General features: G+C 44.6%; 1 protein-coding gene across 2 annotated transcripts; it reads right to left on the bottom strand.

The window, feature by feature from the left end:
- Positions 1–25,759, bottom strand: YWHAQ (tyrosine 3-monooxygenase/tryptophan 5-monooxygenase activation protein theta). Of its 2 annotated transcripts, none has more exons than XM_073625403.1 (6): positions 25,604–25,759; positions 20,890–21,303; positions 13,166–13,289; positions 7,249–7,412; positions 6,049–6,144; positions 1–1,220 (listed from the first exon to the last, which is right to left on the bottom strand). In XM_073625403.1, the coding sequence occupies exons 2-6, from the start codon at positions 21,184–21,186 to the stop codon at positions 1,161–1,163; spliced, it is 741 nt and encodes a 246-aa protein (XP_073481504.1). In that variant the 5' UTR covers positions 21,187–21,303; positions 25,604–25,759; the 3' UTR covers positions 1–1,160. The 2 variants fall into 2 exon arrangements, with proteins under 2 accessions (XP_073481504.1, XP_073481506.1); XM_073625405.1 differs by lacking the exon at positions 25,604–25,759 and adding an exon at positions 21,790–21,937.
- Between the last annotated feature and the right edge of the window lie 1,806 nt (positions 25,760–27,565).

Genomic DNA, 27,565 nt, shown 5'->3' with positions numbered 1-27,565 from the left:
TTTACAAAATGTCTTTTTATTTTCATACATAATTTCCAATAACAGAAGGGATAAATTGCACAAGATTTTTTTTTCTTTTCATGTGGAACTACAATGACAAGAAACAAGCCAACTGAGGTGTTCAAACAATCACAGGATAAAATGCGACACCCTCATTACAGGAATACATCTGGAAGTTGTAAAAATAAACGTGTCATTCAAAAACTATTTAAGTGGCTTCCTTTAACCCTGAAGTTCCAGTGTACTGAAATGATTACACCGCAGATTACTGTGTGCATAACATGCATCTGTTACATGCTAAGTGAACACCAGGACAACAAGGCCAGGAGTGTAATGATGGGTTTATTGGAATAGGCACAGGTTTGTCAACTGAACAGCAGCAAGGAGGAAAACGAGAGGAGGGAGGAGGAGTTTTCCACATTTGCTGTCAGCAGCCACTGATTTCAATGAACAGCTGCTAGAAAGAAAGTACACAGAACCTGCTAACAGCAATTACGTTTAATTCAATAGCCACACCCAATATTTATTTACCTTCACTACCCCAGAATGTACAACTTTGGGTTTTTACAGGGTGGAAAAATGGGGAAGAAAAAAAAAAAAAAAAAAAAAAAAAAAAAAAAAGCTTTGCAAAATAAAAGTATTGTGGGCCCAACCAATAAAAAGGGGTGGGTAATTACCACAACCAGAATTGGCTGCAGCAGTTTTCTACATTGTACATTATAATACACAACACATCAGTTGCAGAAACTGGTGGTTCAAATTTTTCTATTTAAATATCAGAAAAATTTCAAGTCCTTGACATAAGTGTCCTGTAATTACTTATGTGCATTTTCTATATATATATATATATATTTTTTAAATTTTAACATGAAGTGAAACCATTAATACTTCTCTACAGCAGTAACCGCACACCAAAAAAAAAAAAAAAGTCAACGACCTCAACATAAAAAAAAAACAAAACAAAAAAAAAAAAAAAAACACAACAAAAAAATAAAAAATAAAAAAAAAGGAGTTTCCCAAAGCTGCAGCGTGAAGAAACTAAAAACTTTATTTCCGTTACACATGGATGGACTCTTTGCTATAGGAAATCCACGTGGAGCGATTAGGAATGGAGACGTGTAAAAAGGGTTGTTCGGGGAAAGATGTGTCTGCTGCACCAGTTAGTTGGTCTCGTCTGGTTCACCGCCGTCGTTACCTTCATTGGTGTCCGACGTCCATAACTGGAGAAAGAAAAAAAAAGTAAAGTTTTCCATGATTCCTCATTCACATCTTTGTCCATGTAGTAAAAAAGCTTGCAGTTGAACTACTAGAACAGAAGTCCAAGAAGCCCAAGTATTTCAAACATGACAACCATAGCATTAACCACTTGCCGACCGCCTCACGCATATATACGTGAACAGAGCGGCACGGGCAGGCAAAATCACGTACCTGGTACGTGATTGCCTTCCCGCGGGCGGGGGGTCCGATCGGACCCCCCCCCCCCCCCCCGGTGCCAGCGGCGGTCGGCATTTGTCTAGGAGCGATCAGAGATGAGGGGGAGGCCATCCGATCGTGGCCCCCCCTCGCGATCGCTCCCAGCCAATGAGAAACATCCCCTGCCTGTGTATAGTACACACAGGCAGAGGATGTGATGTCATCTCTCCTCGGCTTGGCAGTTTCCGTTCCGGCGCCGAGGAGAGAAGACATCCGAGTAAGTGTAAAACACAAACACACACAGTAGAACATGCCAGGCACACTAAACACCCCCGATCGCCCCCCCAATCACCCCCCCCCCCCCCCCCCGTCACAAACTGACACCAAGCTGTTTTTTTTTTTTCCCTGATTACTGATTGGTGTCAGTTTGTGACAGTTACTGTGGTAGGGCAGTTAGTATTAGCCCCCTGTAGTTCTAGGATACCCCCCTAATAAAGTTTTAACCCCTTGATCAACCCCCATCACCAGTGTCGCTAAGCAATCATTTTTCTGATCGCTGTATTAGTGTCGCTGGTGACGCTAGTTAGTGAGGTAAATATTGAGGTTCGCCGTCAGTGTTTTATAGCGACAGGGACCCCCATATACTACCTAATAAATGTTTTAACCCCTTGATTGCCCCCTAGTTAACCCTTTCACCACTGATCACTGTATAACCGTTACGGGTGACGCTGGTTAGTTTGTTTATTTTTTATAGTGTCAGGGCACCCGCCGTTTATTACCGAATAAAGTTTTAGCCCCCTGATCGCCCGGCGGTGATATGCGTCACCCCAGGCAGCGTCAGATTAGCGCCAGTACCGCTAACACCCACGCACGCAGCATACGCCTACCTTAGTGGTATAGTATCTGTACGGATCAATATCTGATCCGATCAGATCTATACTAGCGTCCCCAGCAGTTTAGGGTTCCCAAAAACGCAGTGTTAGCGGGATTAACCCAGATACCTGCTAGCACCTGCGTTTTGCCCCTCCGCCCAGCCCAGCCCACCCAAGTGCAGTATCGATCGATCACCGTCACTTACAAAACACTAAACGCATAACTGCAGCGTTCGCAGAGTCAGGCCTGATCCCTGCGATCGTTAACAGTTTTTTTTGTAGCGTTTTGGTGAACTGGCAAGCGCCAGCGGCCTAGTACTCCCCGGTCGTAGTCAAACCAGCACTGCAGTAACACTTGGTGACGTGGCGAGTCCCATAAGTGCAGTTCAAGCTGGTGAGGTGGCAAGCACAAGTAGTGTCCCGCTGCCACCAAGAAGACAAACAGGCCCGTCGTGCCCATAGTGCCCTTCCTGCTGCATTCGCCAATCCTAATTGGGAACCCACCACTTCTGCAGCGCCCGTACTTCCCCCATTCACATCCCCAACCAGATGCAGTCGGCTGCATGAGAGGCATTTTCTTTATGTCCTCCCGAGTACCCCTACCCAACAAACCCCCCCAAAAAAGATGTTGTGTCTGCAGCAAGCGCGGATATAGGCGTGACACCCGCTATTATTGTCCCTCCTGTCCTGACAATCCTGGTCTTTGCATTGGTGAATGTTTTGAACGCTACCATTCACTAGTTGAGTATTAGCGTAGGGTACAGCATTGCACAGACTAGGCACACTTTCACAGGGTCTCCCAAGATGCCATCGCATTTTGAGACCCGAACCTGGAACCGGTTACAGTTATAAAAGTTAGTTACAAAAAAAAAAAAAAGTGTAAAAAAACAAAAAAAAACAAAAAACAAACAAAAATAAAAAAAAATAAATAGTTGTCGTTTTATTGTTCTCTCTATTCTCTCTCTATTGTTCTGCTCTTTACTGTATTCTATTCTGCAATGTTTTATCATGTTTGCTTTTCAGGTATGCAATTTTTTATACTTTACTGTTCACTGTGCTTTATTGTTAACCATTTTTTTGTCTTCAGGTACGCCATTCACGACTGAGTGGTTATACCAGAATGATGCCTGCAGGTTTAGGTATCATCTTGGTATCATTCTTTTCAGCCAGCGGTCGGCTTTCATGTAAAAGCAATCCTAGCAGCTAATTAGCCTCTAGACTGCTTTTACAAGCAGTGGGAAGGAATGCCCCCCCCCCCCCCCCCGTCTTCCGTGTTTCTCTTGCTCTCCTGTCTCAACAGGGAACCTGAGAATGCAGCCGGTGATTCAGCCAGCTGACCATAGAGCTGATCAGAGACCAGAGTGGCTCCAAACATCTCTATGGCCTAAGAAACCGGAAGCTACGAGCATTTTATGACTTAGATTTCGCCGGATGTAAACAGCGCCATTGGGAAATTGGGAAAGCATTTTATCACACCGATCTTGGTGTGGTCAGATGCTTTGAGGGCAGAGGAGAAATCTAGGGTCTAATAGACCCCAATTTTTTCAAAAAAGAGTACCTGTCACTACCTATTGCTATCATAGGGGATATTTACATTCCCTGAGATAACAATAAAAAAAAAAAAAAAAAAAAAAAAAAAAGCACCCCTGTCCCCCCTGCTCTCGCGCTAAGGCAAACGCAAGCGGCGGTCTGGCGTCAAATGTAAACAGCAATTGCACCATGCATGTGAGGTGTCACCGCGAACGTCAGATCGAGGGCAGTAATTCTAGCAGTAGACCTCCTCTGTAAATCTAAAGTGGTAACCTGTAAAGGCTTTTAAAAATGTATTAATTTTGTTGCCACTGCACGTTTGTGCGCAATTTTAAAGCATGTCATGTTTGGTATCCATGTACTCGGCCTAAGATCATCTTTTTTATTTCATCAAACATTTGGGCAATATAGTGTGTTTTAGTGCATTAAAATTTTAAAAAAGTGTATTTTTCCACAAAAAATGCGTTTGAAAAATCGCTGCGCAAATACTGTGTGAAAAAAAAAAAAAATGAAACACCCACCATTTTAATCTGTAGGGCATTTGCTTTAAAAAAATATATGTTTGGGGGTTCAAAGTAATTTACTTGCAAAAAAAAATAATTTTTTCATGTAATCAAAAAGTGTCAGAAAGGGCTTTGTCTTCAAGTGGTTAGAAGAGTGGGTGATGGGTGACATAAGCTTCTAAATGTTGTGCATAAAATGCCAAGACAGTTCAAAACCCCCCCCAAATGACCCCATTTTGGAAAGTAGACACCCCAAGCTATTTGCTGAGAGGCATGTCGAGTCCATGGAATATTTTATATTGTGACACAAGTTGCAGGAAAGAGACAATTTTTTTTTTTTTTTTTTGCACAAAGTTGTCACTAAATGATATATTGCTCAAACATGCCATGGGAATATGTGAAATAACACCCCAAAATAAATTCTGTTGCTTCTCCTGAGTATGGGGATACCACATGTGTGGGACTTTTTGGGAGCCTAGCCGCGCATGGGACCCTGAAAACCAAGCACCGCCTTCAGGCTTTCTAAGGGCGTAAATTTTTGAATTCACTGCCTATCACAGTTTCGGAGGCCATGGAATGCCCAGGTGGCACAAAACCCCCCCAAATGACCCCATTTTGGAAAGTAGACACCCCAAGCTATTTGCTGAGAGGTATAGTGAGTATTTTGCAGACCTCACTTTTTGTCACAAAGTTTTGAAAAAAAAAAAAAAAAAAAAAAAAAATTTTCTGGTCTTTCTTCATTTTCAAAAACAAATGAGAGCTGCAAAATACTCACCATGCCTCTCAGCAAATAGCTTGGGGTGTCTACTTTCCAAAATGGGGTAATTTGGGGGGGTTTGTGCCATCATGGCATGTTATGGCCTTCAAAACTGATAGGCAGCGAGGAGTGAAATCAAAAATTTATGCCCTTAGAAATCCTGAAGGCGGTGCTTGGTTTTTGGGGCCCCGTACGCGGCTAGGCTCCCAAAAAGTCCCACACATGTGGTATCCCCGTACTCAGGAGAAGCAGCTGAATGTATTTTGGGGTGCAATTCCACATATGCCCATGGCCTGTGTGAGCAATATATCATTTAGTGACAACTTTTTGTAAATTTTTTTTTTTTTTTTTGGTCATTATTCAATCACTTGGGACAAAAAAAAATAAATATTCAATGGGCTCAACATGCCTCTCAGTAATTTCCTTGGGGTGTCTACTTTCCAAAATGGGGTCATTTGGGGGGGTTTTGTACTGCCCTGCCATTTTAGCACTTCAAGAAATGACATAGGCAGTCAAACTAAAAGCTGTGCAAATTCCAGAAAATGTACCCTAGTTTGTAGACGCTATAACTTTTGCGCAAACCAATAAATATACGCTTATTGACATTTTTTTTTACCAAAGACATGTGGCCGAATACATTTTGGCCTAAATGTATGACTAAAATTGAGTTTATTGGATTTTTTTTTTATAACAAAAAGTAGAAAATATCATTTTTTTTTCAAAATTTTCGGTCTTTTTCCGTTTATAGCGCAAAAAATAAAAACGGCAGAGGTGATCAAATACCATCAAAAGAAAGCTCTATTTGTGGGAAGAAAAGGACGCAAATTTCGTTTGGGTACAGCATTGCATGACCGCGCAATTAGCAGTTAAAGCGACGCAGTGCCGAATTGTAAAAAGTGCTCTGGTCAGGAAGGGGGTAAAACCTTCCGGGGCTGAAGTGGTTAAAAAACAAAAACAAAAAAACACAACTTACTGTTAAGTTGTCTCTAAGTAGCTGCATGATAAGAGTGCTATCTTTGTAGGAGTCTTCATTGAGGGTGTCTAGTTCTGCGATGGCTTCATCAAATGCCTATCAAAGAGAAATGCCAATATTTTAGCAATACTTTGTCAAAAGAAAAACATTTTAAACTATAAAGGATTAATACAAAACTAAATATGGGTGGAGTACATTTAGAAAGCTGGTCTTTGGGCTTGACATTTCCCCCCCCCCCCCACCAAGTCATAAATGAAGAAATTCCAACAGTTTGGAGTTCTACCTGTGCGGATTTTCTCCAGATACTCCAGTTTCCTTCCATACCCCAAAGACAGGCTGGTAGGTTAATTGGCCCTAGTCTTTGTATGAAATTTAGACCCCTTTCATACTGGGGCCGACCCATGGTAAATCACCACTTTTCGGTGGTAGTTGGGCACTTAACTCCAAAGGAGGGGTTAAAAGCGCTCATGTTGCAGCGCTACCGAAGCAACTTGGGAGCGCTGCCCATTCATTTCAATGGGAGCTCCTGAACCACCCCAAAGATGATGCTTGCAGGACTTTTCAGAACGTCCCGCAAGCGCACCGCCCCAGTGTGAAAAAGCCACACTGAAATTAATGAACCACCTCAGTGTGAGAGTTTGAGAACTTAGATTGTAAACTTCCTGAGGGCAGGGACTAACGTGAATGTACGATATATGTAAAGCGCTGCGTGCTATACAAGTACCTGTAATAAACAGAAGATAAAGCGAAAGTGTTTCCCAACACATCCATACTGCTGTTACATGCAATATTGATTTTAAAGATGAATGGGGCCTGCATGAGAAAAATAAGCATCCGTGCAACGAAGAATATTTGGTGAGGTGACATGGGGGGAGTTAGAGAAAGGAACCGATTTGCAGCGTGCGACAGGTATACACAGTCTTTCACTTCTAGCTTACACCAGAGACTTGACAGGGTCTTTAATGCATTAAAGAACTCCTGGAAAATATTTTATTCATGCCTGATGGGCAGGCAGAACACTTTCCAACACTGCAATTGACAATTCCAGCCGAGTACATGCCTATCACTATACAAGCCTCAAAAAAAATAAAATGTTAGAAAGAGCACTTCAACTGCAAAACTCAAGACCTGCAAGCCTGTGAAAAATTCCCAAGGGGTTAAAATTAGCTAGAATTTAAATATTTGCAGGTCAGTACTCACCGTCTTTGCCAGCGAACAAGCCTTTTCTGGGCTATTAAGAATTTCATAATAGAATACGGAAAAATTTAGGGCTAAGCCCAAGCGGATGGGGTGGGTTGGCTGCATTTTCTCCTTGCTGATGTCAAATGCTTCTTGATAAGCTCCTTGTGAGAGTTCTATTGTCTCTGTTAAGGAAAAAAAAAAACCCCAAAAAAGCAGTTACAGCATGATACAGAAAGTATTTCACATTGTATTCGATACGATCAAGCGTGGAAAAGGCATACTGAGCCTCCTTTAAGCAAACATAGTAAAATATATATTACCCAGTAAAAAGCAGCTAGGACACACACCTCTAGCAGTGACTAAGGCACTAAAGAACATAGATCATCCAAGCAAATTGTTTAAGTAATGCTAGCTTCTTTCATAGCCGATTCCGATTTAGCACCTTTGGGGACACTCTGGTGCATTGGACATGCCAAAAACAGCAGAACAAATTGGACAGATTTGCTTCCTATTGCAAAGTGTAGAAGAACACTGATGAGGTAGGTAAATTGCAGGTATTCAGCATAACCTTGCAGAGTGAGTGTGTGTGTTGAAGCCTTCTACTGTGAAGGCCCACCCTTCCTCATGTGACTTCTGTCAAGTGCCTCACTACTGATGCCCTTCAAAATGTAATACAAGCAACTTTTAGACCCCCCTCCTTCACACTGGGGCGTTTTTTCAGGTGCCTGTAAAATGCCTCATCTGCAGTCCCAGTGTGAAAGCCCAAGTGCTTTCACACTGGGGCGGTGCGCTTGCAAGACTTTAGAAAGTCATGCAAGCAGCATCTTTGGGGTGGTTTATACACCACTGCTCCTCCATCACCCCTACCCATTGGAATGCATGGGCAGTGCTGCAAAGTGCTTCGGCAGCAGCTCTAGATGGGTGCTTTTAACCCCTTTTAGGAGGGGGGGGGGCCATAATGACATGGTATAGGGCATCACAGAAAAGAAAGTCGGAATGCTTGCAAGTGTTCCACCAGAATTTGGTCCTGAAAGACAGGAACCTATTTGAGTATTTGCTTTGGTCCAATTAGCTGTGGTTTGCCAAACAGCAGCAATGGCCGATTGCAGAGCAGAATCTTAGAATTGAGCCTCTTATATTGACACAGTGAGGCTACTATTACACTGAAAGGCTTTACAGGCTCTATATCACTAAAAATAGCACCTGTAAAGCGCCTCTTCTGTCACTCTAGTGTGAAAGCCTGAGGGCAGGACTGCAAGCAGCATCTTTGAGGCGCTTTAAAGCTTCTAAAGAGCCCCATCCCATTGAAATCAATGGGCAGCGCCAAAGTGATGGCAAACTGCTGCTTTAGCAGTGCTTTTAACCCTTTCGGGCAGCTAGCAGGGGTTAAAAGCACCCTGCTCACAGGCAAAAAGCACCGCTAAAATGACAGTAAAAAGCAGTGCATTACCGCTGACGTGCATCAGTGTTTAAGGCACACAACAGGGTTCACACTACAGGAACAGTCCCTTTCTACTAAAGTCTCCATTTCCACTGGATTTAGCTCAGCAACGCTTCTTAGCAGGGTGTACACCTTTTTAGGAGTTGTAATAAAACCAGCTAATCTATTTGTTCACGAATGGGAAAGTCTTTAGACTTTGTAGTCATAGCAGCCTGGTGAGCCTGAGAAAAATCAAGTGCAACTATATTGAGAATACTGCAGTAGTGAGCGGCCTATATGGGCAAGCATAATGCACAAAGGCGATATCAGGTACACTAGATCAGTGGTTCTCAACCCTGTCCTCAAGTACCCCCAACAGGCCATGTTTGCAGGTTTTCCTTCATCTTGCACAGGTGCTTTAAATCAGTCAATGACTTGGTATATTGGACAGCTATTTTATCTAAGAGAAATTCCCAAAACATGGCCTGTTGGGGGTACTTGAGGACATGGTTGAGAACCACTGCACTATATTACCAAAAGTATTGGGACATCTGCCTTTACACACATGAATATTAAATGGCATCCCAGTCTTAGTTCGTAGGGTTGAATATTGAGTTGACCCACCCTTTGCAGCTATAACAGCTTCAACTCTTCTGGGATGGCTGTCCACAGTGTTTAGGAGTGTCTATGGGAATGTTTGACCATTCTTCCAGAAGCGCATTTGTGAGGTCAGGCACTCATGTGGACGAGAAGGCCTGGCTCGCAGTCTCCACTCTTAATTCATCCCAAAGGTGTTCTATTGGGTTGATGTCAGGACTCTGTGCAGACCAGTCAAGTTCCTCCACCCCAAACTCGCTCATCCATGTCTTTATGGACCTTGCTTTGTGCAGTCATGTTGGAACGGGAAGGGGCCATCCCCAAATTGTTCCCACAAATATGGGAGCATGAAATTATCCAAAAAGGTCTTGGCATACAGACACCTTAGACATCCCTTCACTGGAACTAAGGGGCCAAGCACAACCCCACACCATAATCACCCCTCCACCAAATGACTGGGACCAGTGCACAGAGCAAGGTCCATGAAGACATGGATGAGCGAGTTTGGGGTGAAGGAACTTGACTGGCTTGCACAGAGTCCTGAACTCAACCCAGTAGAACACGTTTGGGATGAATTAGAGTAGACTGTAGGGATGCACGGACATGGTACAGGAGATGGTCAGAGACTGTGGACATGGTACAGGAGATGGTCAGAGACTGTGGACATGGTACAGGAGATGGTCAGAGACTGTGGACATGGTACAGGAGATGGTCAGAGACTGTGGACATGGTACAGGAGATGGTCAGAGACTGTGGACATGGTACAGGAGATGGTCAGAGACTGTGGACATGGTACAGGAGATGGTCAGAGACTGTGGACATGGTACAGGAGATGGTCAGAGACTGTGGACATGGTACAGGAGATGGTCAGAGACTGTGGACATGGTACAGGAGATGGTCAGAGACTGTGGACATGGTACAGGAGATGGTCAGAGACTGTGGACATGGTACAGGAGATGGTCAGAGACTGTGGACATGGTACAGGAGATGGTCAGAGACTGTGGACATGGTACAGGAGATCGATGCAGCCTGTGTCCCAAGTAGTGCAGCCTGCGTCCCAGGATTGGTCGGGTGAGCTGTCTATCAAATTGCCCGGACAAGGGGGAGGGGCTGTATGATGGCACGCAGCGGGGAACACACAGCTATTAAAATGAAAGCTGTGATGTTCCCGGCGCTGTAATCAAACAGGCGGCGGCTCTCCTCTCTTCCCTGATAGGCGGTACCAGTTGCGGGGGCGGAGCCCTGCCCCCACCCAGGCCCCGCCCCATTGTCGGCAAGAATTCTTTCAAGTTTTTGCCTAAAGGGCCATTTTTGGCCGATATGTTTTGGTGGCCGAAATTCCGGTGCATCCCTAGTAGACTGCGAGCAAGGCCTTCTTGTCCAACATCAGCGCCTGACCCCACAAAATGCACTTCTGGAAGAATGGTCAAACATTCTCATAAACACTCCTAAACCTTGTGGGCAGCCTTCAAAGAAGAGTTGAAGCTGTTAAAAGGGTGGGCCAACTCAATTTTGAACCCTACGGACCAAGACTGGGATGCCATTAAAGTTCACGTACGTGTAAAGGCAGGCACCCCAATACTTTTGGTAAGAGTGTATATGAGGGGCTGTGGCAAGAACTTTTCATCAGCAACTATCTCTGGGTCTTCTTCAAAAGTTTCCCATCTCTACCTCCAAGGGATGCAGTTCCACTTTGTCATCTAGAGGAGGCGGAGAAAAAGCCTGGCGCTTATAAGCCTTTAGTTGTCAAATACATTTTGAAATAGTTGGAGAAATCTGCCTTGTTAGGTAGGCTTTGAGTTGCATGCCTGAGACAGATAGAATCACACTGATAGACACTGGTGTTAATATAGGGTCCTGTCCGATACAAGAAAAGCAATGTCACTGAGCAGAGTGCTTTGCTAGGAGCAGCTTTTGTTGCGATTCCCCTTGTGCCTGGTTTCTACCATTGCGAAGGTAGAGAAGGGTGCAGAAGTGGGTTAAGCATGTCCAGAGAAGGATACACCGCAACCCAGGTGTCCTCTGTCCTGCAATTACATCCCCCCCCCCCCCCCCCCCCGAAAAAGACCATGGGAAAAGTGCCCTGGGTCGAAGTTTTGATGCAATAGGTGGTCATCTACCTGAGACTATACTGCGGCAGGACGGCCCTATTGCAAGAAACGATGTACCCGTACATCGTTTCGTGCAAGAGACACTGCGGGGGCGCACGCCTCCCCTGCGCGGTGGGGGGAGCCGATGCGTGGGTCTGGCGGCCGCAATGTCTGTTGGCCAGCCGCAATCACTCAGAGGCAGAGAGGGGGGATGGCCTGCCTATGTAAACAAAGCAGATCCCTGTTCTGACATGAGTACAGAGAGACAGTCTGTTCCTTGTGATTAGGAACAGCGATTTCTCTGTACTCCATCAGTCCTCTCCCCTCCCATAGCCATAAATCTATTCCCTATTTTGTAGACACTATAACTTTTGTGCAAACCAATCAATATAAGCTTATTGTGATTTTTTTTTACCAAAAATATATAGAATACATATTGGCCTAAACTGATACATTTTATTACTTTTTTGGATATGTACTATAACAAAAAGTAATTTTTCAAAATTGCTGTTTTTGGTTTAGTGCCAAAAAATAAAAGCTGCAGGTTTATCAAATACACCAAAAGAAAGCTCTATTTGGGGGGCGGGGGCAAACAAACATTTTTGGCTACACCGCGCAATTGTCAGTTAAAGTAACGCAATGCCATATCGCAAAAAATGGCCTGGTCATTTGGGGGTAGATCCTTCAAGGACTGTAGTGGTTTTAAAAAATAAAACTTTAGGTCTGTAGATTGCCTTCTGAAAATATTTTGGGAGTTTTATGCAGACACGTTAGAGAATAAAGCAGTGGTACTTCAATTTTTTTATGCCACACATTACTATGAAATGCAAAATTTCAGTAAAAATTACACTAAAGTTAGGGGGCACAAATTATCAGATTTTTTTGTAAATCCTAAAAGATGAGGTTGCACCGAATGAGTATCCAAAACAATCCCTAAATATCTGGGCCTGTGAAAATAGCAACAAACGTCAGTACTCTGTATTTTTCGTAAGTGATGCTTTAAAAGTCCCTACAGGTCACCAGTTTAGCGTTAGAGGTGGTCTGGTGCAAGGATTATTGCTCTTGCTCTGCGCCACGCTGTGTGACATGTGTATTGCAATCGTAAAGCAGGAAACATCAAGTATTGCAAGTAGCGGAAATATTAAAGTCTCATATCTACAATAGGAGGACAGCAAATCTAAAAAGGACTAACCTGTCTAAGTCTCCGATCCCTGTATGGGTACAGGCTTCCTTTCATGATGGCGATACCCCTGGAGGGGTCTTTAGGGCCTGGGAACCTCAGTAATGAACCACAGCCCTGGACCAGTATAGTAACCCTGTGGCTAACTACATACAAAGTTGCACTGATTGCCGAGGCGAATGCCCAAACAAGATCCACAGCTGAAACATTAAAGGCTGTCCCAGCACTGATCTGTATGCACCATTATTGGGTTATAGGGGTACACTCAAGATGGGCATGTCTGAAAGTTTTGCCAGTGTGCAATCACCTGAAAGATAGCAGCCGAGCAAAGGTCTATCAATATCCCACCTGTGTCCCGTACAATAAAGATATAACAACCCAATAGAAGACTTTATAGAAGACCATAAAAGGCAATGGCACCACACACAGAAAGCTTAGTAACCATCTAATCTTGCTGCCAAATATTAAACCATGTGAGGTTTATGGACAATTAAAAACATGTTTTGGGGGGGGGGCTTTAAACCAAACCACACCCCCACAAACCACCTATCAGAATAGAAATCCAGACCATGGCCCTATTTTGTTTGCCATTAAGTGAAAGCAAAAACCCATTTAGGTCACCTTTCAGTGACTTCTAAAAATACTCACCAGTTCTCTCAGTATCCTTCGCCACCTCTGAAAGATATCGGTAATAGTCCCCTTTCATCTTCAGGTAAAATACTTTGCACTCTGGTTGCGTGGCTTTAGGAATTAAGAACTCCTTAAGCAGATTCTAAAAGAAAGAAAAAAAATTAAAAATAGTTTTTTTAAATCACCACACTACTAAACAACTACACCACACATCTTAAAACCTGGAAGTATCCTCCAAAAAAATGTTCGGTGCCTCATCCAACCAAGTTCACCTCCCCCCCCCCCCCCCCCCTATTTTCAAGAGTTTATTAAGGCTACATGCTTGTCATACTTACTAGTTTGGGGGGAAAAAAAAAAAAAAAAAAGGCACGACGCACCAGCCTTTAGAACCAACCACCTTTAACTACTCATTTGTCTATGCGACTTGGTAAAAGCAGATTTACTTAGACCTTTGCAATGCTAGACCAGCCCAGAAGCATCTTGTTCACTATGCACCCGCATTCTAAGGTCAAAGACTGATGCAGGAACAATGGCCCTGCACTGGGCACAAGGATGCCAAGAGTCCAATGCCAGAGGGTTAGGAAGTGCCATCTTTTGGCAGACCAGAGGATTGGCAAGTTAAAGCTGATTTCCACGTTTCCTTTCACTTTAAATAGTTGGTTTGGACAAAGCTGGGGAAACAGACAGAACCCCCCCAGACAGGCATGAAGACAGCACTAAAAGAAGGCATAACCCATCAATCTACTCTTTAGCACCGCTGCCAGCACACTTTTCCCAACAAGTGCAGCTGAAAGCAGAATTTAATTTCGCAAAACTTTTCGGTCTACACCACATTATGCTAGCGTGCACCAAAAAATATGCCGTGGTCAGTTATCCAGCTCCTATGATCAGAGTTGCCCTGACATATCACCCCCCCCAATTCACTGAGAAGATCGGTGTGCTGCTCTCCTCCCCCAGTTCTGTGATCCTTTATGCAGCTGAGAACAGAGGGAATGTGCTCACAAGAAAAAAAAAAATTAAATAAAAATCTGCTTTTTAGTCAGTAATTTACACCTCATGTGCACAAATGTCCATTTGCATAATGTGCAGAACAAGAACGTGAAAATAAGTTCACACACTTACTCAAAATTGCATGTGCATATACGCGAAAAATGCGCATGAGGCGCACATTACAAAAAAAAAAAAAAAAAAAAAAAAAAAAAAAAAAAAAAAAAAAAAAAAAAAGCAGATTTCTCACTTTTTTTTTAATTGAAGAACGCACAACGCTTTTTTTATAAAACAAAAAGGCTGTACTGAGCCTTCAAGCTGCAGTGTGCAAGAGGCCGAAAACTGCTTGAAGGGTTAAAACCAGCAGCCCTGTCACCAAAGGGGTGATTGCGTGCGAATATATATATATATGTATATGCACGGTCAGACAGTGTATAGAATCCGTGTTCTGTATATAGAGTATGTATTGCTGTTCTATGCATTAAGGGGTAGATGTGAAATCAGAACACGGGTGTCCAACCTGCAGCCCAAGACAGCTATGAATGCGGCTCAACACAATCGTTAAATTTTTGCAAAAATTAATTGGAGAAAAAAAAAAACACTCCCTAAAACTTAGCGAATACACCTAGCCAAAGAAAAATTGGATCATGCCTCTTTACTGGACATTTATATTCCCAAAGAATAATCTCCCACTCTTCACAACCACCCCTCATGTCACCCAGTTTCCAGCAGCACCTATCATTTGTAAGCATTTTCAAGGATGAAGCAAAGGGCAAACTTAGAACCAAAATATCCAATGAGCACCTTGAGAATTATTGCTACATCCATCCAGATATCGATGAGTTTAAAAAAAAAAAAAAAAGTCAAATATCACTAGTTTAAGGCTGCCCTCTTTTTTATGAAAGTAAAAAAAAAATGTTATATTACTCAGATAGGTACATTATCTAAATCAGTGATAGTTAACTTGTGACCTGCCTGACTTTCTGCTCATCAGCTATCCCTATAATTAGTGTATATTATGTGCAGCCCAAGACTCTTCCTCCGAGACCCAGGAAGGTGGAAAGTTTGGACACCAGTCTTAGAAGGTGCTGGCCTGTATATACTTCTGATCCCTGCACTACATACATTACACATCTGACCCCTGCAATCTGGGTTACCTACTCTTGACCCCACACTGTACATTTCATATTCTGCACATAATCTGAAGTTTTATGCCACCACCATTTGCACAATGTTGGCACACACCACTCACTATAGTACCGGTATGTTGTCTGTGCAACTTCTCAGCTAGGTGCCCTGCATGCCTGTACTGTAATCTTATTTGAGTGAGCCATATGCTTGTACATAGTACATATGCTTCACGTAGACAAAAGTCTGTCAATGTCTGTAAAGCCAAACTTTTTGTGACTGAACAGAAAGGATACTTAAGATACCCTTCAGAGCCGGTTCACACTGAGGCAGCACGACTTGCAGCACGATTGCCTCAGGCGACCTGCCTGCACACGACAGCAGAAGCGACTTGCAAAACGACTTCTATATAGAAGTCAATGCAAGTCGCCCCCAAAGTAGTACAGGAACCTTTTACTAAGTCGGAGCAACTTGAGTCGATCCTATAATGCCCCGTACACACGGTCGGACATTGATCGGACATTCCAACAACAAAACCCATGGTTTTTTTTCCCGACGGATGTTGGCTCAAACTTGTCTTGCATACACACGGTCACACAAAGTTGTTGGAAAATCCGATCGTTCTGAACGCGGTGACGTAAAACACGGGGCAATAGCCAATAGTTTTCATCTCTTAATTTATTCTGAGCATGCGTGGCACTTTGTGCGTCGGATTTGTGTACACACGATCGGAATTTCCGACAACGGATTTTGTTGTCGGAAAATTTTATAGCCTGCTCTCAAACTTTGCGTGTCGGAAATTCCAATGGAAAATGTGTGATGGAGCCCACACACGGTCAGAATTTCCAACAAGGTCCTATCACACATTTTCCGTCGGAAAATCCGACCGCGTGTACAGGGCATTAGAACGGTTCTATTGTACAGAACCTGACAAGTCGCCCCAGTGTGACCCGGCTCTTAGCTTTTCTTTCTGACTGATGTACTTTAACCTCCAACACTACTGTGTATCAGAAACGTTCTGTACCAGACAGCTCACATTACAACCTCCTGTCCAGGCTCAGGAGCTGCACTAGAATACAGGAGCTCCCTAGCAGCCATCAAAAAAAATAACCCACAGATAATGGGGGAGTAAAATGCAACAAAGCTGCTATTAATCCCCGTTGATGTATGTATTGCATCAAATTCATGAAAAGTTTGACACTTTGTTATTACAGTAACAAACAAATTCAGGCATTTCTTAAATTCACATTGTCGCGCAACAAATGCGCAAATTCAAAGTTAAACTGACTTAATATCTTACAAAAGTGGAGCTAATTAGGACCAACTTTTCGTATACAGAGAAAAAACATGCTAAAAGTTGTGCATCGTACGCCAAATTTGAGTAAATGTTCTAGACAGGCACCTGAATTTAGAGCATTTTGCACCACTTAGCATGCATGAGAAACTTTTGGTAAAAAAGGTCTGCGCCAGTCTTTATAAATTCCAGGGAACATGTGCTAACCATGACTAAAAAGTGGCGCAGATATGAAATTCTACACTTAAACAGGCAAGTCAAACAAGTGAAATTCTAAAGGGGAAGACTGTTCCATCAAAAAGCAATCTGAATAATAGAAGTGAAATGGTTAAATAAAGCAATTTAGGCACCTTGGAAGCCTGGGACATGACACACCCAGTATCCAGTGTAGTACTCTGCTGCAAGCTTTGCTGACATAGTATATCTGCAGCATGCTTGTTTGCAGTGCCACAGGCAGCAGGATTTATGCAGCTTCAGTGCTTATTGATCCAGCACCACTACTGCACTGCTCACATGAAGGCAGCCAGCACAATGCAGTATTATACAGAGTAGCCAGAACATGGAGGGAGAGGTTTTTTTTTTTTTTTTTTTTTTTAAGATGTTAAATGCTACAATGCATCGTTGAGGTTCAATCTCTCACTAAAAGTTTGCCATCTCCATCACTCCTTTATATCAAGCTACGCAAAAACTGAATGAGGGCATTTGAAGGATATGTTCAGCTTCAGGGTAGCAGCAGCTCTGTGGGGGATCCTGAAAGCTCAGCTATGATGTTCGATGAGCAAAAGAGGTCTAGAAATACTACTAGCAGGCAGTACACACAAAACAAAAACCTTACAATATTAAAGAATTTTAGTTGCTGTTCCATTTTGGTCTACTAAATTAAACCACTGAAAAGCATTTTTCTACATCTGCTTGATAAGTAAAAAGTACCAGTTGGTCCTGACAGAAAACCTGTGCACTCTACAATCTCATAAAAGAATGGCATTAGAAAGTATATTAGGACTACAGAACACCTCCACATACGTAATGGAGGAAAGGGAGGCGTTTTGAGTCCTAACTTCCCAGCCTAGGGTAACAACACAGCTCCTCCCTAGATACAGTACAGCAAGCGAACATTGTCATCTAAAAACAGGAAATGTGTTAATGAATGGATCACCAGGTGAAAGTAGGTAAAAAAATAAAAAGTAGAATATACATACACACATAAGCAGCCACCACATCTCAGGACAGTAAGCTGCAATACATTGCTGATGGCCTTTTTAATCAAACTGCAGAGCCACCCTTTTGAAGCAAACATGCAGTCCAACACAGGTGCAGATAAAAATTTCCATTTTCTGGACTATAATATACCGAATTTGCATACTATTTGACAAATCTTTACAGCCCGATCCCCAAGCTTTGCAGAATTCTAATATCTAAAAAGGTCAGACATTGGGGCAAATGTATAAAGTAGTAAATGTGGCATTCACTGTCAATCGCTATAAAATTTAAAAAACTTTTACCACAAAGGTTTACTGGCATTGAATATTTGGTGAACATCAGGTTTGGAGCTGAATATGATCCTTAAGCTGGCCATAGACTGTTAGAAACCTGACCGAATCAGCAAGGACTGGCCTAGATTCTAACCATGGACAGGCTGTTTAGCAACTTGGATACAACCAGCCTGTTGAATTTTATATGCAATTATTGCCAACAGCTATTCTAGCCGCTAGCAACCACAGAAGCAATTTTCTTTCCTGCAAACGTTGGTATCGTTCCATCAATGGCCAATTATTTTGCAAATTAAAGTCTCAAAGCAGGATTAACTAGCTTATGTTATATACTCCTGACCTAGAAGGGTCACAGTATAAATCACAATACCCCTATGGGAAAAAAGGACACATTGCGAGCAGAAAAGGCTGTTTTGAAAATAGAGATTATAGATTACTAAAATAAGCCAGTTGTGCAGAAAACTGAATTAAACAATAATCAAAAAAGACCTAAACATGGTAAACTGATGCATTATGAGAACACAAAAAAGGATTAACACAAAAAGACGACTTAAGATAGAAAAGGACAACTGTGTTAGGCCCTTTTGACATGGAGCAGACTCCATCAAGCAGATCTCCCTGCTCAGCAGGGAATATGTCCGCTCATCCCCACCGAGCAGGCTGACAGGTCCATTTACTCTCTGCAGGACACAGCCCACTGTTCTCTTTCGGGCGTTCAGATAGAAACTGAGCCCCTGTCTGCTTTCATTCAGCTGTCATGCCATAGAAATCGGCAGATGGATCAATCGATCCATCTTTTTGATGGCTCGGATTGGATGCCAACGAGTGTCAGACATGTCTACTGACATCCGCCGCCCCATACACAGCAATGAATAGTCCGGTCCATCTGAAAAAACTGACAGGCGGCTCTGATCAGTTCGTCAATGTGAAAGGGGCCTTACAGGTACTGTATGTACATTTTCACACTTCTCGATCACTTGCAATAAAAAGTGTTACACCAGACAGCAGGATGGGGGAATTATAACCCTTAGGTTTTTACTAGACTATGCTTAGGCCTAGCTGGGGAGGGGAATATTAATGAGTACTGGTTGCGGTACCTTTAAAATGTTTTATTCCTGTTGTGGTGAGATATTAGTCATCAAGGGAAGTCTCCAGCAGGACTAGAGAGCAATACAAACTGCAAGAGGTTCCAAGGCCTGGCGATTTTAGGTCTGGCAGTGGATTCTTACAGCTGGAAACAGGCGATTGCAGACAACTGCAGCTTCCCAGACTGTACAAAATAATGGCAGGCCCAACAGGAGCCACATCTGTCACCAATCTTCAGCAGTTACCTGTGTAGGGACAGATGAGCGTCCATGGCAATCCGTCAGCCCCCAGGACCGGTCATAGGTCCACAGGCAATTGATAAATGTGCAAATGTGTGCACAGATTTGTGAACAGCTGCGGCTTCTTGTAGTAGGAATCTGCTGCAGGAAATCCTGAATGCAACCCAATCATTCTATCCAAAACTGCAAAGTTGTGCCTAGACAGATACATACTTTCAAGGATGGGATACAAACCCAGGAACAGGAATATCATTTACCACAATATCAGTTTCCAAGCCATCTTCTGTGAAATACAACACCTACTCTGTATGTAATTATGAGGGGGTATTGGTTCAAATCAGGAGAGCAACTAAAGGGTGACAATACTGCTCTGCAGATGCTGTAATCAGCGAGTAGAGGTGCATTACTGGCAGAAAAAATAAATAAAACCCCACAATATATTTCTATACGCTTTAACACCAAAAGACAATTTCCAACCCTTTCCAGGAAGGTCTGAAAAATATGAGATTTTCACAGAGCTGCTAGCATTGGGGTTAATAATCTGAGACAGCACTACTACAGGACATTACTTCAAACAGTGGAATAGTACTGAAATGGATTTAGTGATGTGGAATGATTGTACTGTAAAAGGTTATTCCATGTCCCTATCCTCATACTTGTCCCCATGATAAAAAAAAAAAAAAAAAAAAGGGGTTGGGTCCCACTGTACTACACTTTAAAATGAATGCAGAAAAGATTTTAGGGTTTCTGAATTGTGAAAATGAATTCTAGGCATGGCATTATACATAGTTACATTGGCCCAGCTTGGACCAATATAACTATGCGTATACCAGGCTTGTGGGATCCTTCTGGAAGGTGGAAATCACTGTAGTAGGCACCCTTATTACAGCAACATTTTTTTTTTTTTTTTTTTTTTAACTTCGGGGTTCTGTACCAAGTGGCTGCCCTGATGCGTTGTTAATGGCTGGAGGTAATCCACTGGGCACCACCCAGAGAAAGCCTTGCATTTTTTTCAATTGTTGCAGAGCATTCTCTGATTGAACAAAGTGGGGGGGGGGGGGGGGATGTCACCGCCCCACCTCTCCACCTTGTTCAATTAGAGAATGCTTTGCAACAATTGAGACAATGAAAATGATCCAAATGGTGCCTGTGCTGACAAGCCAATCAATGCTGCAAGGCAGACGCTCAGCATGGGACTTGGAAGCTAGTGGCGATCACTGGAGTAGCAGTTCCCTCTACAGTGATTTCTAGCAATCTCCCACAAGTATGATATACACATAAGCTGTAATTATGTAAAAAATGTCATACCTGGAACTCAAAGTCCATGACACAATCTCTTTGGAAGTAATGACCAACTATATTTCCAAGAGTCCACCAGAAAGAGAAGAAAAAAAAAAAAAAAAAAAAAAAAAAAAAAAAAAAAAAGAAGGAGGGACTAAAATTACCTTTACTACAATATTCAAAAAGATGGCTTATGAAGCCATTTCTATTCTCCATCAATTCAGATAACCAACTTACCAAAACCGTGTCACAAACACTCTTGAGCTCGCCCTCTATTTTCTCCCGGTATTCTTTAGTCAATTGCAACTTCTTTTCCGATTCACCTGACTTCTGCTCAATGCTGGAAATGACCCTCCAAGAAGACCTCCTTGCTCCAACCACATTTTTGTAAGCAACAGAAAGAAGGTTCCTTTCTTCATTGGACAGCTCCGCTCCGCATACTGTTACATCCTTCATGTTGGCTGCCATATCATCATATCTTTCTGCCTGCTCTGCCAGCTTGGCCCTCTGGATCAGATCGGTTCTTTCTGCCATGGCTTTTGTGTGATTTGGTATACACAGGAGATGGAAATAAAATTAGGTAGATCAGAGATGTGAAGGACTCAAGTGAGGAGTTGTAGCTGGAAATGGACTACAAGCAGGAAGCCAAACCTGTAAAAATAAAAGTAAGCTTCATTAAGAAAAACCACACACGCACTTTCAAACTACTTTTTTTAAATAATATGTTTAGACCTAACCATCAGTACCTTGGTGGAATTATGCACATAATACACTGAGGAAACCGCATTTGACAATCATATCATAGTGCTGATTTTAATCAACCTAAATACCCAGCATGTAAAAGATACAGGACTGTTTAGAAGCATCCTTTTAAGCCTGCCATGGACATCTGCATGGAGTTTGTATCTTTTCCTGAATTGTTTAGGTTTCCTTCGGTTTCTTCCAACATTCTGAAGACATGCTGGTAGGTTAACTGGCTCCTTTCCAAATTAGCGCCAAAAAGTGTATGTTATGCATGATAGTAGGGACCTTAGATTGTAAGCTCCTTGAGGGCAGAACTGATGTAACTGTACAGTAAGTAAAACTACATACATTGCTGGTACTATATAGAATACCTATAACAGTAACTAAAGTTACCTCACAGCATAGTGAGCATTCTAATACTCTAGCAAAATCAGGCTGGAAGACCAAAATCCTCCAAAAGGCGTATATGCTTGCAAATGGAGTTAAAGCATGAGTCAGAAGCAGGAGGAGCTCACAAATTAAACCCGAACTAGAGGAGAGAGCAGAAATGAATCTGGCTGCCCTGCCTTTTGTCTCCAGGCTCCCTGAATCATCTCCGCCCTGCCTGCCTCTCCCTCCACCATTCCTCCCACCCCTCAGGGGAGCCAGGCTTCCCATCCCAGCAACACGCTACCAGCTTCACACAACACGCAGGGCTGACAGTGCGGGAAACACCAAGTCCTGCAAAAGACAAACAGCTGCCATTCTACCAGTCAGTAGACAGGCACCCAAAATATACATGTAACCCATATACATATGAAAAAAAAAAAAAAAAAGGGGTGGTAACCAAATACACACAATGATTTTGTATCACTGCAGAGCCACAAAATGTCCCTGTGAGCAGATTTCCTATCACTAATAGATATCAGGAATGAACAGTTTGCTTCCCAGCTAAAAGACAATAGAGATGTGCAATTAGTCATACAATCTGTTTAGAAAAGTGGTATCGCTCACACCCCACGTTATTTACCTGCAAATCTGTGACAGTGCCAACCCTCCACAACCAGCTTCAGCCCACACAGCAAAAACCAACATAAAAACAGTAATGATTGGCAGACTGGCATATTCTGCATATAGGATTATACAGAGCAGGAATCCCCCCTCCTACCACTGGAGGCAGCGACTAAATCCAGAGATGGAGATCCCCACACCAACCCACAATCCATCAACCAGAGGCAGACATGCAGAAACCAGAGAATTGCCGTGTCACATATGACAGAAGGTGCAAAGTATTCCAATGTCAGACAGGCTCACTAACATCCTAGTGCAACATCAGACAAACGGAGGACAACCTGAAATCCCACAAAAAGCTACGTGTTTAGCTTAAAGGGATAAAGGTTTGGCATGTAATCTGAACATCACACCCCGAGAAGATTCCAAGGTGCCCTGGCTACCATGACGAGTCCAGCTCTCGAAAATTCAACACTTCTATTTTGCAAACACATCAAAGAAGGGCTGTTAAATGTAAAGTCTCATTAGGTTTTGGCTAGAGAAGGCAAGAGCTAAAAAAAAAAAAAAAAAAAAAAAAAAAAAAAAAAAAAAACCACACATCTGGGTGCTTATTAATCTGCTTGTGTCCACCCTGAGGATTTCCCTTCACTTCCTGTCCTTGCGACCCAACAGGAAATCTCACTCACATCAGAATTCCCCAAATCAGAGTCATTATTTGTCCCTAGTGGAGACTTCTCTACCTCCTTCCAGGCCACTTTCACTCCATCCCTCCTCATTAGGGTACCCCAGACTGATCAACAAGCCCTAGGCCACTTTAACATGGGTGTCCTCCTCCATTCTGTCTCAGTAAGGGACCCTAGCCCAATCCTCTGCAGAGTCAGATAAAAATGGTCTTCTACATGACATCCCTGTAGGCCTATGTAATTCCCAGAAGTGGATGTGCATCTTCCACATCCGGTCCATAAAAAAAGCCAACTACAGAGATACAATGAAGTCCCATTTCTGATCTACGTAATAATAAAGGGAACACCCATTTGAACATTTGTAGAATAAAATGTTTGTCAGAACATTCTCTCCCCAATCATAGATTCAACCAATTTTGATGGATAACCCCTAAAATTTCCTCCACTCCTCACTGAATGGAACCACAGATGTATTAAAGTTTCATTAAAAGTACTACAATTTCTAGCCAAACAAAAGCCTTAGTTAGGATTTTGCACATGGGGAAAATAAAATTTACGATACGGCTTTTCATTTTTCTCATTACTATTGTTGGAAATAAATGCCAATTTGACCCCACTAAACCTCCCCCTGGTGGGGTGTTTGTAAGAAAATGTATTGGCGTAAGGGAGCTCAACTGTGGTGACACCACTAAGGTGATGGATCTTCCCATTACTTCCTGTCTGGGCAGCAGTGGTCACCAGGACTGTGGGGGGTAGGGTAGGAAAACACTGCAAACCTGAAAGGGGAGCTAAAGCATTATTCAATACAAAGCCAAGAATGTAAGATACAGCAGCCTACTAAACATTAGAGCTGCATTTGCCGTCACACCTGGTGATCTTACCAGTGCCCCACCTCCTGCATTAGAGTGCCCCACCTTTGACAGCAGCATTGTGGGGGGGGGGGGGGGGGACTAACAAATTTAGACACTAGCAAACCTGATCTCTCCTTACACCTCCCATTAGTCCCAGATTCCCCTCTCCATACACCTTCCATTAGCCCCAGATCCCTCACTCCGTACACCTTCCATTAGTCCCAGATCCCTCTCTTCATACACCCCCCCCCCCCATTAGTCCCAGATCCCTCTCTCCGTACACCCCCCCCCCCCATTAGTCCCAGATCCCTCTCTCCGTACACCCCCCCCCCCATTAGTCCCAGATCCCTCTCTCCGTACACCCCCCCCCCCATTAGTCCCAGATCCCTCTCTCCGTACACCCCCCCCCCATTAATCCCAGATCCCTCTCTCCGTACACCCCCCCCCCATTAGTCCCAGATCCCTCTCTCCGTACACCCCCCCCCCCCATTAGTCCCAGATCCCTCTCTCCGTACACCCCCCCCATTAGTCCCAGATCCCTCTCTCCGTACACCCCCCCCCCCCCATTAGTCCCAGATCCCTCTCTCCGTACACCCCCCCCCCCATTAGTCCCAGATCCCTCTCTCCGTACACCCCCCCCCCCATTAATCCCAGATCCCTCTCTCCGTACACCCCCCCCCCATTAGTCCCAGATCCCTCTCTCCGTACACCCCCCCCCCCCCCCATTAGTCCCAGATCCCTCTCTCCGTACACCCCCCCCATTAGTCCCAGATCCCTCTCTCCGTACACCCCCCCCCCCCCATTAGTCCCAGATCCCTCTCTCCGTACACCCCCCCCCCCCCATTAGTCCCAGATCCCTCTCTCCGTACACCCCCCCCCCATTAGTCCCAGATCCCTCTCTCCGTACACCCCCCCCCCATTAGTCCCAGATCCCTCTCTCCGTACACCCCCCCCATTAGTCCCAGATCCCTCTCTCCGTACACCCCCCCCCCCCATTAGTCCCAGATCCCTCTCTCCGTACACCCCCCCATTAGTCCCAGATCCCTCTCTCTGTATACCCCTCCCCCCCATTAGTCCCAGATCCCTCTCTCTGTATACCCCTCCCCCCCCATTAGTCCCAGATCCCTCTCTCCGTACACCCCCCCCCCCCATTAGTCCCAGATCCCTCTCTCCGTACACCCCCCATTAGTCCCAGATCCCTCTCTTCCTCCAGCACAGGAAGAAGAGGTCATGGGGACCCCATCGGAGGGGTGGGTGTGGGCAGCACATTACATTAGGGAGAGAGCCCAGCCAGGAGAGGAGACAAGTATAGACAGCAAAGGGCGGACACATCCATCCAGAAGAGGGCCCTATGGGAGCACACTGCTCTGTATCCTCAGTAAGGGCTCCTCACATTGGCCCCCGGCCTAGGCGGCCATTGATGGTTATCGGACACAATGGCCGTGTGTCCTGGAAGGCCGTGGTGCTCTTACATAAGCTGCCCCCTGTCCACAAGGCGTATCCGGAACGGTGTGCGCACAGCCATTACACGGGCACCATGTCCGGTCACAGCTTAGAGGCGGCGTCGGTAATGGCGTCTGGCGCACGCACACAGCGGCGAAGTATAAGGCGTGCCGCTCCCACCGCAGGGCCGCGAAGCAAGGACGGAGGAGGAATGGAGGGAGGCCGCGCTGACACACTCACCTGGTGGGCGCTCCTCGCCGTGTGAGCCGCTGGCCGGCGCTGTGAGGAAAAGACAGAGAACAGGATGGAACCGAACCACACCACACACACAGAGTACAAGAAATCCTCCTGGCTCTACCTAACCCAATTACCAGGCGTTGGCAAAAGGGGCGTGGGGAAAAGAGGCCTCCGCCAATCAAAACCGAGGTGGACACCCGCCAATTCCGTGTTCCTTCAGCCCGTGAGCCAATGAGAACTTAGCGCGGGAGCTGAGGGCTGGGCTAAAAGGGGCTGGGTTAGGTTGAAGGACAAGGCTTGGGTGCACGGGGTTTCCTCCAGTGGAGTGCAGGGTGACATGACGTCACTGTTGCTGTGGGAACAGAGTTGCAGCTTTTTTTTTTTTTTAAGTTCTGGCTCCTCATGCTCAGAAGGCAGGGCGTGGTGCGGGTTTCCTGCAGCGGAGGTGCTGCACCGCAGGCGGGGAGGGGGATTCTTTACCTGAGCCTGTGTGTGCTGACCAGCACCGAGTGCACGGTGCTCTGCTGCATTGTCATTGCTGTGGCCTAGTGCCAGGGCTTCTATCTGCCCATTTAATGTGTGCTCACACAGATCTGTGCAGTGCATGATGGGAATCTGTGTATAAGGGGTGTCCAGGCTGCTGCACAGTGCACCACGTGGGAAGGAGATTGCAATGTGGTTGCATCATTTTTATGTCTGGGATTAGTCTGGGTATAAAGCCCATAGACAGTTCGAATCTTGGCTGGGACTTGCTGAGATTCGAAGCATGTATGGGCAGGCTGATTGTACCCGATTAATCAACTTGGGTACAACCAGACTGTTGGATTTCTTTCATGCACTTTTTGCCAGCGGCTATAGATTTTATCAGCAATCACTGTGTTCTCCAATCCCCACGCCCATCCACCCCCACTGGGAGAGCACAATAGCTCTGCTGGAGGGAAACCCCCCCCCCCCCCATCAACACATCAACAAAGACTATGTTGATGGGGAATCAAGAGGTTTCCTGCAACCACAGGAAAGAAAATTCCCTCTATGGCCAGCTTAAAGTGTAAGTTCACCTTTACAGAAAATCTGTAAGGTGAACTAAGGCCCCTTTCACACTGGGGCGGTGGGGGCGTCGGCGGTACAACAGCGCTATTTTTAGCGCTGCTGTACCGTCCTTGCAGCGGTATTCGGCCGCTAGCGGTGCGGTTTTAACCCCCACTGGTGGCCGAAAAAGGGTTAAAATCCCTCGTACAGCGCGGCTATAGCTGCGATATTGCCGCGGTATAGCCGCGCTGTCCCATTGATTTCAATGGGAAGGAGCGGTGAATACACCGCTCCAAAAAAGCGGTTTGCAGGACTTTTTCACCACCCTGCCTGCGCACCGCTTCAGTGTGAAAGCCCTCGGAGGCTGTTTAGGGGCGGTTTGCAGGCGGTATTTTTAGCGCAATACCGCCCCAGTGTGAAAGGGGTCTTACACTAGGCCCCCTCTCCACCCACCCCGTTCCGCTGTATCAGAGGCCAGGGATCACCCGCTAGGAGACATTGGGTCGCCGTTTTACCAGTCCAGGGATTTGAAATCCCTACGGCTTTCTCTCTCCTCTCTCACGGACAGGCTAGGCGGGTTCTGATTGGTCATCGCCGACCAATTAGAATGCCTCCTATACGTACCTTTACGGGGTACTTTTAGGTGATTAGCCGCTGGGATTTCAAATCCCCGGACCGGTGAAGTGGTGTCGTCTTCTCGCAGGTGTTCACTGGCCTCAGGTACAGCAGGACCGGGGGGTGGGGAAGAGGGTCCAGTGTAAGTTCACCTTACAGATTTTCGGTAAAGGTGATCTTTCCCTTTAAAGTAGAACTATGACTTTGCCCTAAATGACAGACTGATATCCCTACTTTGACAGACGATGATTGGGAAGACTAAACTATGATCTCTTCTAGGGATCAGTTCCTTCAATTGAAGTTTCTCCACCCCAACAATTG

The sequence above is a fragment of the Aquarana catesbeiana genome, linkage group LG04 (assembly GCF_042186555.1).
Source record: "Aquarana catesbeiana isolate 2022-GZ linkage group LG04, ASM4218655v1, whole genome shotgun sequence".
In the NCBI taxonomy this organism is placed as follows: domain Eukaryota; kingdom Metazoa; phylum Chordata; class Amphibia; order Anura; family Ranidae; genus Aquarana; species Aquarana catesbeiana.
The sequence above is the reverse complement of the archived record's forward strand: the minus strand, read 5'-3'. Positions and strand labels throughout refer to the sequence as shown.